The sequence below is a fragment of the Apteryx mantelli genome, chromosome 4 (assembly GCF_036417845.1).
Source record: "Apteryx mantelli isolate bAptMan1 chromosome 4, bAptMan1.hap1, whole genome shotgun sequence".
NCBI classification, from domain to species: Eukaryota; Metazoa; Chordata; class Aves; order Apterygiformes; family Apterygidae; genus Apteryx; species Apteryx mantelli.
The window spans coordinates 63,881,509-63,897,851 of record NC_089981.1 but is presented as its reverse complement, the minus strand read 5'-3'; the positions used below and the strand labels follow the sequence as shown (position 1 = coordinate 63,897,851).

Sequence of the window (16,343 nt, the reverse complement as noted above, 5' to 3'; positions counted from 1 at the left end):
AAGACATAAAGGTGTACCAGAAAGATTGCTCTGTACATACTCTGTTTCTCATAAGCATCCAGTAGCTGCTCTCAGAGACAGGATGGTGAGTGAGATGCACCTTTTGTCTGACTGGTGACAAAATGAGCCCGGCATAGTGAGACTGGGTTAGTGAGTATTACTGGCCAATGCACTTTGTAGCACCTGCCACAGGGGCATGTGCCAGCAGGTATCTCCTCCCCTTGAGCACCCACTGTGCCCTCCTTGCACCCAGAAATGTGATGAGAGTCCTCTAGTCACCTGCCAAGCTCATGATCACCACTGCAGGCAGAGTAAGCCCACTGCTAATATAGCATGTTGTTAGGTTGGGGCTCAGCCTGCACTCCTCTGGGAGAACTTGCTCCCTGCCCGAGGTGGCCAAGGGGAGCACAGAGCAGCAGCGATGTGGCAGAGGACAATGTCAAGCCGATGTGTGTAGCTGAAAGGAGACTCCCAGCCCGTTGCTCCCTCCCACTCTTCCCTCAATCTTTCTCAAGGCATTTAAGCAGTCATTTCAAATCATCCCTCAATCTCCAGGTGCCCATGCAGAGGCAGATGAGGGGAGGGAGGGACATATACTCTTCTTTAAGCTGTTGGGACATGTATCCTGGAAGGCATCTCTTAGCTGAAGGACCAAGAACTTTGGATGGTCTGCTTTCTGGCTGGACCCAATATATGCGAGCATATAAAGCACTGAGCTGGGTTTGGGGAGGATCCGAGAGCTCCAAAGCCAGGGTGAGATAGCAAATAAGGCTTCCCCTTTGCTTTGCTTCTGCACCCTCCTGTGAAACAGGACCAAAAGCAGCAAGAGGGCTAGCAGTGCTGATGCAGTTCCAGAAAGTCCCAAATGCTGGCAGTGCAGTGGTGTGTTTCCCTGGCATCCATGTCTCCTGGTTTGTGCGCCCCACACCCATGCCTGATCCACCTTCCCTGAGTGCTTACAGCTGTGCTGAAACCCCAGTGCTTGCTGCAAGCCGAGCCGTAGGCTTGCCCTGCAGCAGGGAGGGCTCTGGAGGCTGTACGCCGGCTCCTGAGCAGGCACTGGAAGGGCCTCCCTGGTCATGCATGGGTTAACGCGTCTCTGTTGTAGTTTGTTTCCCTTTGCCAAAGTGGGTGTTGCTGGAATGTCTCGTCTCTTAAGGAGGGGGGCTGAGCCGTGTCCTCTGGAGAGGGGGGGATGTCAGCATCAAAAAGACACAAAAGGGGGAGGTTTCCAAAAATAAAACCCTCCATCCCCTCCAGACTCTGCCAGTGCCAGAGGCAGGCGAGAAGGTGCTTGGAGCTGTCTGCAGAGCACACGAGCTCCCTGACAGCCAGGCGAGAGGGGACAGGAGAGGAGGGACTGGCAGTTCTCCTTCTGCAGGGCAGGAGGGACAGCTGCAGACGCGCTCCGCAGCCCACGCGGTTGGGTTAGCTGGGTTATCTTCACCCCTGGATCTTGTAGGCAACAGGTACTGGTCAAACCCCAGTGACATGGGGAAGTGACTTGCTGCTTCAACAGACTCATTCAAGGAAATTGGCTGGTCCCTTCTCCCTCCAAGCTCCCGTTGGACACCAGGCTGCAGGAGGATGCCAGCCCCACGCTGAGCGTTTGCCGCACCTCTCGGGTCTCGTCTTTGCCCACGGGCTGACACCATGCAGTGCACTGGGGGGAGCGTCCTCCCTCTCACGTTTGTCATTTTTTTGGGACTTGGTGATTCGCAGCGAGACTTTGCTGTAAGGTTTGAACCGAGCGCCTCTTACCGAGCTGAAACTGGGAGCAGGGAGGCAACGCGTTCAAGACTTCGGAGCCAGGGTACTCCTGTGCGACCTGCAGGCACGATGTACAACCTGTTCCAGGTGCAGACCATCCCCTCGGAGTCAGGGCCCCTCCCCGCAGCCCATCACCTGGACCACGTTTCTGCAGCCAGGATGGGGAGCCTGAGTGGAGGGGACAGCCAGAGGCAGCGTCCTGATCATGGACTGTCCGCTCCCCAGGGTGCTTGGGACCAAGCCAGTGATGTCAGGGGGGCTGCAGGCTCCCCCAGCTGGGGCATCAGCCCCAGCCCTGGCCAGAGGCAGAGGGGGAACCCATCCCGCCAGCAGCCCAGAAATGGGCTCAAAGCTCGAATCGTGCCCCGGGCAAAGGAGCCGAGTGGCAGAGGGAGGATGACAGGGTAAGTTTTGTGGCTAGAGGAACCTTGCTTTAGGACCAGATGTGTAATATGATTCCTGGCGGTCCTGCCCTCAGGAAATCCCACAGTGGAGATGCCAGATCCCATCCTGGTACCTGTGCTAGCTCCTGGCATATCTCTCTTTTCCCTGACAACCAAGCCATTGGCTCCCATCTATACGGGTGCTGTGAGAGGAGGCAGCACTCAGAGTCCATGTGTCTCTCTGGGATGCCTATCTCTGGATCTGGGGGGCAGTTATCATGGCTGATTCACGTGGGGCTTGGGCTGCGCTGACCCTTGGCTGGTGCTGGCATAGAGCCCAGGCTCCAGAGCAGATCAGGAGCCAGCTCAGTTACTTGCTCTTGTGCTGTGCATCTGTCCCACGTGTGTGGGAGGCATTTGCACCGCTCTGTTGCACACAGAACGTGTGTGTGTGTGTGACACAGATGGAGGGAGATGCTGTGTTTGTCTGCAGCCTTTCATTGGGGCATGTGGTTTATGAGCATGCTGGATTTGATGTCCTTCTGCTGACACATCAGGGCTTCAGTGGGTCAGACAGCTGCGCTGCGCTGCGCTGCAGGCAGTGGCTGTTACTGTAGCTCTCTCTGGGGCTGCGTACAGCCATCCCAGAAAGTCTGCAGAATAGGGGCTGCCAGAGGAGAAGGTGCATGTCTGCAGTGCTGTGCTCCATATGGGGGTGGCAGGAGAGGCTGGAGGGGCTCGTTTGGCTCTGCAGGACAGAGTCTGGCTGCTGTGGCTCTTGCTGCAGGTACCTGGTCTCTTGGCTCCTTCCTCCCATAATGGGCCCCTTGTAAGCACTGAGCGCAGCAGCTTCCCATGGCTTCAGCTGGCTCAGCCGGGGGAGGCTTCCTATGACTTGCCTGGCAGAGCTGCTTCCAGCTCCAGTCCCTGGCTACAACCCTGTGGAGGTGGAGTGGAGATCATATGGCAAGGCCAGCTGCTCTGCTACAGAGGAGAGCCTGCAAATGGGATGGCTGGTGTGGCGCTGACATACCCTTCAGCCCCAGGCTCCCTCCTCTGCAGTTCCCCTCTCTGCTGCCCCACAGGTGATGCCCCCTGCAATGAGCTTCTTTCTCTGCCAGCTGGGAAGAGCTGCCGAAGCTGTTGCACAGACAGTTTGAAAGAACCATGTGGCAGTATGTGTCCACTCTCTGTGTGAGCCCTGCCAGGGGGTTGCAGAAGGCAGGCTGTGGGCTCATAGCCCTCTGACACAGCCAGAGTGGAGACCCACAGAAAGGTTTTCTGCTGACACTGGGCAGGGAACTTCACTAGAATACAAAAGGCGGTTTAATCCCTACAGTTTCTCTCTCCCCTCTTTGCTTCCCTACAAAATATAAAAGACAGAGATGTTCCTTGCTCCATTCCATGTCACTTTCTACAACAACCCTACAGAAGCATTAAACACAGCCTTACTCTTCTTCTTCCCATTATGTTTGATATACAAAGTATTTATCATTAATGGATAGTCAATGGCAGGTAGTCCTGAGCAGTTTCTGGCTTATCTGTTCCATCAGCCTTGTTTTGTCAGTGGCCTGGAGGGAGAGTCTGTTGAAATGATTCCTTAGGAAGTTCCAATCCTGCTCAGCCAGGTTTGGGCACTCAAAAGTGGACTCAGAAGGTTTTTATCCTTTCCAGAGTCTGAGTGTGGTCAGCATTGCTTCAGGATCACGTGGCAGTTAACTGGATTTGAGTCATCCGAGATGTAGCTTGTTTCTTTTGTAATGACTACTCTGAATAGTCTTCACCAGGTTTGCAGGCTGCAGCTGCCTCCAGTGACAACAGCTGGCCCCGCTGTTATCAGGAGTGGGTGGGCAGCTCCATGGTTCAGGCTATATTCAGAAGAGTTTTGAACCTCTTTGAAAGTAACCTTCATCCTTTAATCGAGGGCATAAATGAGGACAGTTGGTCCAGCATTTCTGCTCTGGTGACCTGTTATTAGCTAAATTTGGCTTTTGGGGTGAGACTGCCACTGCCTCCCAACTTAGAGGAATGAAAATACTGAGTCTTCCTGCTGTATTTCCCTAGCAGTCTGCACTGCTCTCTCTACCTCCTGTTTGCTCTGGAAGATGAGGGCTAGGAATAATGTGCTTACTGTGGTCCTCAAGAAGTTGAACTCTGGAACGTGCGTATCATGGCTTGTCATTGATAGCTTTCCATTTCTTCTGGAGTCCAAATCAGCACTTTTTTAACTTTCCTGTGACTGACTGTCTTTGGAGTTTATGAGAAAGTGTAGCTAAAATAATAGTCAGTGAGTAACCACATGGCGTTACTCCTCATGGAAACCTAGTTGCTTCTGTTCTCCAAGTCATTCTGTAAAACCTGTGATTCCATCTCATCCATCTTCTTATATCCCTTGCTGCATTGGACATGTTTCCATCCAGGAAACTCAGGGCCTTCAGAAAGCTTCATTTCATGATGTTTCATTTTTTTTGCCAGGTGGGATATTTTCTGTTCTGCTGTTTACGCTCTACTCCTGCTACTTTCTAGCATGACGTTAATTTTCCCTCATTCAGGTAGCTTTGCAGGCTTTACTAAGCCCCAGTGCTATTTAGTGATTTTGACTTAAAATCTCAACTGCCAGGTTGGTCTTTCCCGATTCCCAAGTCACAGTTCTCTGCTTGTACCTCTAGGAGCCTCACACAGGCCACCATTCTTATTGTGAGACTGTATTCTGTGGGTGAAAAACCCAGCTGTTAGTACTATATCCTTTCTGGATAATTTTCTTCCCACTTTGTTTTACAAGGGAATACTCAAGATTGAGTTTCTTGCTTAGGGACTGTTCTGATGTGTCTGCCACACTGCTCATATCTGACTTTGTTGTGGGTGGGACCTGCTCACACCCTTCCATGAGTGTATCCAACTGAAAGTCTTGGAAGAGCTGGATTTTAGTATTTCCTCCTGTTGGCTCACTGTAAGGCAACTTTTGACACCACAGCAAGAATTGTAGAGAATTACTGTATTCTAATATTGAACAAGGAAAACAATACAACTCCTGAAGCATCTCTTTCTGCCTTGCTATACTCTACTTACCCTGTCTGTTTCCCCTGCCTCCTCCTAATTGGTTTCCAGACACACATCCATCCCCCGACTCTTGCAGATAAGCTATTTCTACCCATTGCCATGGAGTAGATGACTTTCCAGTCCAGTGTGTTCAGTCTGACGTTTAAAGTGTGTGTAGGTTCATTGTTGCAGCTCCTGGTTGATGAAAAGATTTTCCTCCTAAGTGTCATGGGTAGTGAGCTCCTGAACCTGTGAAAAGGCCCAGACCATGCTGGGTATGGCTGTAGTCCTGTGCTGGATGTGTCCCTAACGCGGGCTGGCTAGTCCTGCTGGGAGGCCTGGTGTGATGCCATAAGCATCTCCCTCTGCCTCTGTGTCCTCCATGGTGTGACCACCCTTGTTGCTCTGCCCCGCGACTAGGAGGGTGGGAGGCCTAGGCAGCACAGCGGGAGATAAGCCGGTGCACTGGTGGATAAGCCAACCCGCTGCACGCATCTCTTGTCAACACAAGGGGATGCTTCCCCTCCCCATGCACACTGTTACCACCTCTTCCAGCCTTGCTGCACCAATGAAGAGGCAGACTGTGCAGATCCCCTCTCCGCACGGCAGAGTCACAGAATCACAGAATCACAGAATCACTGAGGTTGGAAGGGACCTCTGGAGATCATCTAGTCCAACCCCCCTGCTCAAGGAGGGTCACCTAGAGCATATTGCACAGGATTGCGTCCAGGCGGGTTTTGAATATCTCCAGAGAAGGAGACTCCACAACCTCTCTGGGCAACCTGTTCCAGTGCTCTGTCACCCTCACAGTGGAAAAGTTTTTCCTCATGTTAAGATGGAAGTGTCTGTGTTTCAGTTTGTGCCCATTGCCTCGCGTCCTGTCGCTCGTCACCACTGAAAAGAGTCTGGCCCCATCCTCTCGACACCCTCCCTTCAGATACTTGTACACATTGATAAGATCTCCTCTCAGCCTTCTCTTCTCCAAGCTAAACAGGCCCAGCTCTCTCAGCCTTTCCTCATAAGAGAGATGCTCCAGTCCCCTAATCATCTTTGTGGCCCTTCGCTGGACTTGCTCCAGTAGTGCCACATCCCTCTTGTACTGGGGAGCCCAGAACTGGACGCAGTACTCTAGATGTGGCCTCACCAGGGCTGAGTAGAGGGGGAGAATCACCTCCCTCGACCTGCTGGCAACACTCTTTCTGATGCAGCCCAGGATACCATTGGCCTTCTTGGCCACAAGGGCACATTGCTGCCTCATACTTAACTTGGTGTCCACCAGCACTCCCAGGTCCTTCTCAGCAGAGCTCCTGCTTCTGCCTCCTGTCCAGAGCTCAGATCCCTTGGGACAGGAAGGTTTGTGTGGTGAAGCTCTGGGAGCTTGGAGACTCCCAAATTAGGTAGCCTGGGTAACCTGAAGTACTTCCAGCTTTGAGGCTACTGTCCCTGCAGTCTCCCTATACAGTCCTCTGCCAGATACCTTAACTACTATATTTTCACCTGCATAATCTGGATAACTCATCTCCCCCTCTAAAGGTATTGTTCTGTGAAAATAAATCCTCAGATGACATACACATCATCTTAGATGATCCACCTTAGAGGAAGGTGGGTAACTGGGGAGAAATAGTCTGGGGAAGCCTCCACTTCTGTTACCTGCATGGTCAATTTGATGGTGTGAGGAAGGTTTTGAAGCTTTTTGACAGATAATCGCTGAGTATTTGGCTGGGAACCCTAAATTTTCTCCTATGTTCTCCCTCTCACTTTCTTTTTATGCATATTGCTCCCCAATTCTTGTTTAATTCCTGCTGTAGACACTGTCTGTGGTTATATAGTTCCACTTTACTTAGGTTTTGTGGGTTATATGTTCTCTCTGCAGTGTGTGTACAGGACTGCTCAGGAGCTGAGGCAGTTAATGCTGATGTGGTCTTGGCAGAGTATTTTCAGTACCTCATCGATGCCAGCAGCTTTTGCTAATGTTCTTCCTTGAGTCTGACTGCAAAGGTTTCATATGCAGTTAGATGAAGTTCACTGTCCTGCAATATAAAGGCAGACCTGATGATCTAATAGTCCCCCTGGCCTTCAGTGTAGGATACTGTAAATGACCTGAATGGAGTCAGTGTATCTGGCAGCACAAAGTGCTGCATAAAGTTGAGAGATGATGCATAGATTGCTGTTAAATAAATAGTGAAAGAATGGTTCTACTGAATGTTTCAGTAAGTGATCACCACTGAGGCTGTGCACATGCTTAAACTATGTGAATCCATGCTCTTACTACTCTTTCCTTGTTTTCTTTCCCCCTAGTGTTTGTTGCAGTTGCTTGCCTCTGGTCTCAGATAACACTGCAAAATCTTGCAGGCTTTTATCATCCTGGATGTTTGTCTACCACCTTGCATGGTGGGGACCTGATCCTGATGGTGGCTTCTGGTTGCTGCAGCAATGCAGATCACAAAGAATTGCCTTGCTGCAGCTCCTTTGCCCAGGTTGCAGGTTATGCTTGTGCATTCAGTCAGGGCCATGAATGGTATTTCTTGATGTAGAGGAGGCTTCGTAGCACTGGCCTCATGCTGTGTGAAGGGGTTTCTGGGAGATATCTGTCACAGAAAAGAAGTAGGCCTGTGACAAATACCTCATACCTCCCATGCTCCAAGCTACCTGTTCTAGGTGCATGTTATCTACTGAGCCAGGGACAAGCTTGATTTGCATTTTCTTACTGCTTTTTGCAGTGATAAGAGTAGGGAATACCTGGGACTTCAGGCAGGAGCTGTGGTTTGTTATCTAATCCCTCAGCCTGCATTTTGTTGGAAATGCAAACCCTAAGGCCCACATCTCTGCTAGTAAAATATGCCCTAGAGCATTTTCTGGTACTGTGGCTATTCAGCAGTCTGAGTTATCCAACTCTCTTTCTCTTCAAAAAAAAAAAGGGGGGGGGCAAATTGGCTACTGGGAACAGTCTCTGTCCTCTGCTCTATTCTGAGCTGTGTTGGGAACTGTTTGGAGGACACTAAATGGCCAGTGCTACAGACAATCAAGTCCCAGCACCTGGGAATGTCCCCAGTGACATTTAATTTCCTAGTAAAGGTGTATCCTAGCAGATCTGGCCCTTCAGAGGGTAAATGCATAGGTGCTGATTAACCTATTCCATTAGATAGGAAAGAGAGATGATTTGCCCAAGGGTCATTTTGGCATCAGTGGCAGAGCTAGGATTAAGGCACCCCCTCCTCGCTCCCTGTGTAGCATGACCAAGCGTGGGTGCTCAGTGGGACTTTGGCTGAAAGACCTGCATGAGGAAATCTTTTCTGTCTGCTATGATCAGGGGCTGTGTTGAGCTTCTTTTGATCTGGGAGAGCTGCTGACCCCTCCATACGCCCTTCCATCCTCCTGTCCCTTCTGCACCCCGGGCTGCCCAGGGCAGAGGGTGAGACCCTGCTGCTGCCTGCTGCCTGCTCCCTGCTCTCCTCTCCCTGCTGTCTTGCTTCTTGTTTCAAGGGATTGGTAAGCAGCAGACAGTTTGGGTGTTCAGCCTCGCAAGGCAGCTGGGTGCCTCAGAGGTCTTGGCTTATGCTGTTCTTAGGTACGTCAGGGGCCTAGTGCATCACAGAGCCTAGCAGGTCTCCATCTGAGGTGGCTCTGCCAGCTGCCTTTGCACCTGTTTGGAAGCTCCTGTCCCTTGTATGATGACGGGTGATCAGGGACAGCTCAGCGTGTACAGGACAGCCCCTGAGTCCTCTGCAGCAATCTTGGTCCCCCCCAGGGACAGTGATGCCAGGCCTGGAGGGAGTCAGCCACTTTGCTTTGCATCAAAGCAGTGCTGGAGAGGCCCAGGGCTGGAAGTGCCACCAGAGGTGGCTCACGTCTGAGCTGTGTGTTTGCTGGAAGTGTTGGTGACAGAGCATGTACAACAGGCTGAACACAGCTGGGGACACGGGGAGCCCACCTCTCTCTTGAGCACTGTCCCTCCATGCTATAAACATGCTCTGCTCCTTAAATGTCCAAGGATCCATTCTGAATTCTTCATAAGACAGTGAAAACTGCATGGCATTTAAGCCATGCAAATGTCAAGTAAATGCTTTAACTGGAACCCTGTGCTTCCAGGATTGGATCTCATCCTGCAAAACTGCAATAGCTATCTTTCCTACTGCTGATGCCCTTGCTCACCTGATCCCCTGTGCTCTGTGGGCTCCTGCCCACCTGGCTGCCAACTGGTGCTATCTCTTTGGGATTCCTTATTGTGAAATATTTGCATTCCTTCTCTGCCCTCTGGTGCTATCTACATGTCACTCCTCCCAAGCACTCACCTGCAGTCCTGGAGGTTCTCCCTTGTCTCCCTCTCCGCCTAAACGCTCTCATAAGGGAGGTTATGGAAGGAGAGGACATCTCCCTGGTGTTATCTCTGTCCCAATCTCATAAGGGCAGCCCTGCTAAATTGCTCCCGTCTGCACATACTGGGCTGTCCTTTGGAGAACATAACCCCAGTGCTAGCATCTCCCTTCTCCTGAGGTTAGCAACTGATGTCTGGAGTCAGCTGGAGAATGACCGAGACAGGGATGGCTCAGTCTGAGAATAAACTCTGCTTCGCAATCTGTATGTCTAGAGTCTGAAGGACCCTTCACACTGGCATTAGCTATTTGAGCTTCACCATGCACAACAATGAGCCAGTGAGCTGTGAGACTTTCTGAGTTGTGTCATGGACTTGCAGTGTAATCCTTGGCAAAGTATTTCCCTCTCTGTCTCACGCTAAGTCTACTCAACACATGGTGAGTGGGTGGGAGCCCAGCTAAAGGCAGTATGTATTAGCTTGGCACTAGGCTAACAGGTTTGTGACTTTCAGATGGGAAGCAGTACCATGTCCTGCTGGCTTGAAACACAGGCAGAACAAATGTGGGTCTGCTGGTAACATACTGAGTGGACATAACTCAACCTCTTTCCATCCATAACTTGGAGATGATGACACTGACTTGTCTCCCCTGGGGTTTGGAAGATGAGTGATTCAATCTTGCCTGTGCCACAGGAATCATGAGGACACTCCCAAAATTACAAAATTGTTTCCTCTTCAGAATATTTGCTGTCTGTTGCTGATTTCGTGTGTGGAGCTCTCAGCCTGGCATGGCTGTGTTGTCTCTTGTGGTGTTTGCCTTCCCCAAGTAACAGAGAGATAGATGATTTTGGTCCTCCCCTCTGCAGCTTTCACCCTCTATTTTTCTGGCCCCTGCCCAGTAATTAGTCTTGTCTGACAATGAGTCCCACACCTCTCCAGGCACCTCTACTCTATTTGTTCTGTCTCTTGGATGTTTCTTCTGCTTCTCTAGGGGTTCTCCACAGTCCACTGAGACCAGGGGGAAGGCTCTCTCCTTCCTACCTTGTCTCCCAGACTCAGTGCTGTGAGGCTGGGAAGGAGGCTCCAGGAGAGCTGCTGGGATGCTGGGAGCTGATGTTGGTTCCTCGTGGGAGGGTGAGCTCCCCTGCTGCTGCCCCCCAAGAAGGATGGTGCAATGGTCAACAGCCAATCCAAGGATATGTCCCATCCTTCTCCTTCTCTCCTCCCCACCATGCTGGCCCTGTAGGGCTGGGTTTGGTTTGGTGTCTGTTGTGTCATGGCAGGTGGTGAGACTTGGTGGCCCTGAGGGTGTCTGTGTGAGAGCAGAGGCCTGGTGGATTCACCATAGTGGTGCCAGTCTCTCTGCAATGACCTCCAGCAGTGGGAAGGTACTTGTAGGAGGATAACAGGGCTCCTCGGGGCAAGGGCATTGCACCCATGGGTACAGGCACTGAGAATGCCACTGGTGGGAGCCTGGCTGGCTAGGGGTGAGGTTTGCCAGAAAGCACCTGATGAACGTGCCTGTCCTCTCACAATGCCTAGCATGTCCCTCTTGGAGATGTTCTGTTGCCAAACTCACCACACCTGATGACTTAGCCCTGACCTTTGCTCTGCTCTGTGCTTGTTCTTTGGGTTTCTGCTTTGCCCATACAGGATGTGGCTGCTCCTTTGGACCTGCTGGCCCTTGCCTTTGAAGGCCATGGCAGGCCAGCTGGAGGGCACGCTGGGTGGGTGGGGCCTGCTAGCAGTCATAAGGGACCAAGCATGGTACAGAGATGGAGCCTGCCTAGCGAGTGGAAGAGCTCAGAGGGAGCCACTGGGCAGGTTGCTACAGAAAGTGCTTAGCTGTGGCATAAGGGGCCCCATCTGTGGCATGGAAGGCTTGCTCTGGCCTTTGCCACAGTTTACAAAATCTGGCAGCATCTCCCAGAGAGCCCAGGTGGGTCCCAGAGCTCCCCATGGTCGGAAAGTGAAATGTGAGAGCTCAGAGTATCTTTGGACTACTAAGGTAGGGGCGTAACACTGGGGTCCAACAAGGCAAGAATGTCTCAGATTAGTTCCCTTTGTAAAGACTCCTGGGAAAAGCCCTGCTAGGAGCCTGTGGTGCTGTCTTCATCACCTCTGACAGGTACAGTGCTCTGTCTGGGTCTGTTGTTTCAGACTACTCTAATCCAATCTCATTCTGTTTATGGGGATACGATTTAACTCTGCTACTGATTCACTTGTGCCTACTCCTACAGGGACTTAATGCCTTCAAAGAATGATCTTGTCTGCTAGGGTTCGGACCCCTGTCTGGCTAGTCTCATGCTTTTTCCTATAAACTCCTATTTGCTGTTGGCATTGAGAGCAGTTATCAGTATGCTCCCTCCAGAGTGTGTGTGAGAGAGATGTAGATAGACTTTGAACTTTAATTTCATGAAGAACTGATAGTGTGATTCAAGGCCAAAACAGCTTCTTTAAAGAAGGTACTTACTTTGCCTACAAGAAGCAACCTCTGATTATGTCAGTAAGTTAAAGTGAGAATGGGAAAGGGCTTTGCTCTTTGCCAGATCTGCTGATTATGGTTTGCAAAGTGTGTTTCAGCTCTACTGATGGAAGAATGGGAGCTGTGACAGTCTAAGCAAAGTAGGCCTTGCTGATGTTTGGAGTAGAGTTCTTCAGCAGCCCTTAATTATGTAAAGACATGCTCCAGCTAAGTCATTTTCAACCGTTACTGATTTGCACATCTTTAAAATGTTCAAGGCCTCTTGTGGGCTCTTATATAGTAAGTAAATGGAAGTTTGCTGACAACAGATTTGCATTCCTTGGATACTTTCTACGGTTGTCCTAAAGAAGAGCCCCATAGATAGCCTAGGTGTCCATGGACAACAGAGTGAAAAACAGTGCTCTAGCCAAATCAGAACAGAAGTGAGTTGATGCAAGAATTATTTCTTTGGCTTATATTGTTGCAGGAAGTCACATCAAAGGAATTTATGTGCTTTCTCCCTATAAAGTCTGCCTAGGTTAATAAAAGGTTGATCCTGAAGGGTTGGATAGTGCTTTGCAAATTATGGGGCCTCTCAGACCACTTCCTCTTTCCATGTGCAGTACTTGCATCTATACAGGCAGCTTCATTCCTGAACTCCAGAACATCCCTTGACATGCCTGTTACCCACTGTCTTTGGCACTCTTAAAATGTGAGTTCCACCGTTTGAGCTCCAGCACTTCTGGAGTCTCCATCACATGCCATGTGGATGCAGGAATCACTAGGATTCCACTGCTGAGCTAGAGCATCCTCTGACCCTGTTGTGTTTCTGTGAAAGTTGTTCCAGAAAATAAATGTGTATGTTTCTGGGATTCTTGTAAATTCTGTCAGCTGCTCTAACTGCCCTGTCTGGAGTTAGAAATAAACCATACTCCCAACTTCATTTCCAGAGCCTTTCCAGAGCTTTCAGGCTTTCTACTTCTAACTTTACATCTTCTGATGACTGTATTCTCCCACCTACCTAGACATGCAAAGATTATATATTCCCCAAAACTTCCTTCCATGATGGGTAAACAGTCTCACAAAACAACCAGCCACTTGTTATTCCTTCTCTTGATAGCCATTTAAATGTGAGCAGTCACCAGAGGAAGCAGGATTAGCTGCCTGCTTAAGCTTTGCACAGCACCTGTTGGATGCACAACTGTCTGTTGCCAGTGATCACTACAGAAAATAGCCTGAAAACACATAATGAAGGATAGGTGGGAAGGATGTTGTTTATGGAAAGGCAGTCAAAAAGTCCTTGCAGCAAAGTGCTGAACTTAACAACCACGGAAAAGATTTAAGCATCCTGAAATTATATAACACTGTGCATGTCAAGTAGGCACAAAACTGTTGTTAGCACCGGAGAATGCCCTGCTGTTTGATGGGCTCGTTGTGCCCAAGGTAGGTAGCTGGGATGTGGAACATGGGTTTTCGCAAAGGGAGAAAAGCCAGGGAGTGGCCAGCATAGCCGCTGGCGTGCAGGCCCTCTCTGGGTGGGGCTGGAGCACTGAACAGCAACAGACAGCAGCAGTCTGGAGCAGGAGCCAGAGCAAAATGTTGTCTTCAGCTGAAACAGCTTGGGGCATTTATGAAGGCGAAATGCAATGACCAAAGTTGGAATTTGGCCCAATTTATACCCCAATACTATGAACAAAATATAAAGTGCTGTGAGATCTTTAATGATCACAGGTCATTGGTCTCCAATTACTCTTGTGAGGAAAATGGTTGCTCTCAGCACTGTGCCAGGAACAGAGCATAACAACAGTTCAAAAGGGAGACACTCCCCATGGAATTGCTCACACTGCAGCATTCACATATTCCTTGGGGTTTTCTTTTCCAAGCACTTAAACAACTCAGCCCTTGTCCGATTGGTTTTGATCTCAGCTGCTGGTCCATCTGGAAGGAAGTATCAGATGCTGCAGGAAATAATTTTATGGGTGACTCAGAGGTGCTGGCTGCAGAGAGACCTCAGCTTCCCCTTTTCCTAATCATGCTGTTTTGTCTTTTTGCTTAGGCCGAATGTCTGCGGGAGACAGTGTTGCTCAGGGTGGACAACGGCTTCAGGCACAAACCGGTGCATCAAACGTGAGTATGAAAGTCTCAGCCAGCACGGGTCTCAAAATGCACCCCTGAAAGTATTCAAATGCTGCTATGACCCTGTACATATGTCCTCCATCGGCCTGGGTAGGGTAGTCAGATGTGCATTCCCCAGAGCTGCAGCAGAGAACAGCCTCTACTGCATTGTGCTACAGCACTGTGGCCTTGCCATGTGCACGTTAACCTGAGGTCAGCTTTCTGTGCCTGCTGGCAAATTCTGCTCACACTGAGTAATTATGTCTTTATTTTATTATCGTCATTAGTTTCAGTCAAGAGCAGAATCCTGTTGGGGCAGGGTATTACAATGACATATTTAAAGACTAGTTTCTAGCCCTACAACTTTATTGTCCTGTTTGGAGTAAGACTCAAGTCTGTGAAAAACACAGCAGATGGGAATTGACAGAGTAGGGTTGTGCTTACACAGGCAAACATTACTTATGCTGAAGGGGAAATCAGGGCTTCAGATGATCTGAATGTTATTAAAAAAAAAGCAATTAATAAAATTGGCAAAATGGCTGGGATGGGTGGGGCTGGAGCATGAGGCAACATGTGGGATGGCTTTGTAACAGCGGGAGGTGGTAGGGAATTCCTGCAGCATTGAAACTGCCCAGCATGGGGCAGCTGCATCCAGAAGGCCAAGTTCCTCATGCCTTCTCAAAATGCGGATTTACTGGGGCCGGGTTAGTGCAAAGAGCTGTGTCCTTCTCCCCTGCATCCATGTGTGGCCCCATGGTGTCCTCCATGCGAAGAACTCCAGTGACTGAAAATGCTGGGCCCTCCGGGCTGGGGCCTCCTAGGGGGCAGTTTGGCTCCAGCGTGTTCATGGGATGAGAGCAGTGTGGAGTGATTTACAAGGAAATAATCCTGTGCAAGGGGTTCTGGTGACATCATTAACCACACAAGCTAGGACCCAGAGATGCATGAATCAGGTTGTAAATCAGGGCTGGTTGCTGGTTAGTTTTCATAACCTGTGAATCCAGTGGTGTTTGTGAGTTTCCAAATGTATCAGTCCTCCAGAACTGCTGAGCAAGTGAGGAATTTGTCTCACAAATGCCTCCTCTCCAGTATTTGCTGTTGTGCTACTCAGCCTGCTGGGAAAGACATCTCTATGCCCATGGGATGGGCAGTCCAGAATGAGCCCCTCAACTCCTGGGCAGGTGGAGCCTCAGACTGAAGCAGCAGGGCTTTTTTCCACTTTGGATGCCTGCCTTCAGTGGGTCCAAATTCTGGAAGAAGTTGCTGAGGGAATCCTGCACCACCAGTGAAACAGAGCTGTGCCGTTGTGGAGCGAGGGGCTGCGCTGGTGTTTTATATGACTGTGTAGACTGCATTTGTCCTCTTCGTTAGCCTGGCATCTCTAGTCGCCTTTGTTGGCAAATACACAGAGAGGGAGGAAGACTGTCTGGAGACAATGGGAACCTGATTGGCGAGCAGAGTCTGTGCCAGGAGACTGCTCTGCTCCTCCTGGTAATGCCCAGGGGGTTGTTACCTACTCACAGAGTGCAACTCCCTGAGGTGACAGTTGAGGGGTGGCTGGCAGGGCTAAGGGTGGAGGGGGGGAATTAATTAATTGCATTGTATAGGAAAGTCACTAGAAGCCTTATGAGGGAATAATTAAGTGCATTACATAGGAATATCACTGGAAGCCTTGGAAGGGAGCAGCACACCCTTGGGCTGAGCATTGCCAGTGAGGGATATTTCGCCTCCCGCAAAGGGGAGGTCAGGGGCCAGGTCTCAGCCAGACCATGGTGAGGAGGGGAGAGGGCCCTGGCCCTCCTCAGCCTCCCAAATCAGAAGGGCCAAGGAGAGCATGGCCCCTTCCAGTGCAGGCCAGGCCTTACCGTTTCCATGGCAATGGCCATGGCGGGCCTGGGTGCCTGTGGTGGGGTAGGGGCCGAGAAGGGCTCCACTCCTCCGGCTGGCCCCGTGCTCCTCCCTACTATAGCTGCTAGGAGCTGAGGCAGCGTGGGCCTGGGCACAGGGAAAGCCTGGGCGGGAGGGCTTGAAGGTCCCCACTGGGCCCCTCCGTTTGCAACTCCCTGTGGCACTGGTCTCTGACACTGCCTTCGGGGGTGTCTGCAAGGCATGCCGTGAGGTGTGGGCTGAGTGGAGGCGCTGGTGCCACCTGCATCCCTGCTGAAGGGGCTGCTGGGCAGGGAGCCAGTGCATTTCTTGCCGTCAGTCCCACCAGTCCTCCTTGATGAATTGGCACCAGCTGACTTGAGGCTCCAAAGCC

General features: G+C 50.6%; 1 protein-coding gene across 1 annotated transcript in view; it reads left to right on the top strand.

Moving 5' to 3' along the window:
• Positions 1–1,289: 1,289 nt before the first annotated feature.
• Positions 1,290–16,343, top strand: part of LTBP2 (latent transforming growth factor beta binding protein 2) — an 88,886-nt gene continuing 73,832 nt past the window's right edge. Inside the window, exons 1-2 of the mRNA XM_067296794.1 lie at positions 1,290–2,174; positions 14,025–14,095. Coding sequence (XP_067152895.1) covers positions 1,654–2,174; positions 14,025–14,095 — 592 coding nt within the window. The 5' untranslated portion in view covers positions 1,290–1,653. The remainder of the gene's footprint in view (positions 2,175–14,024; positions 14,096–16,343) is intronic.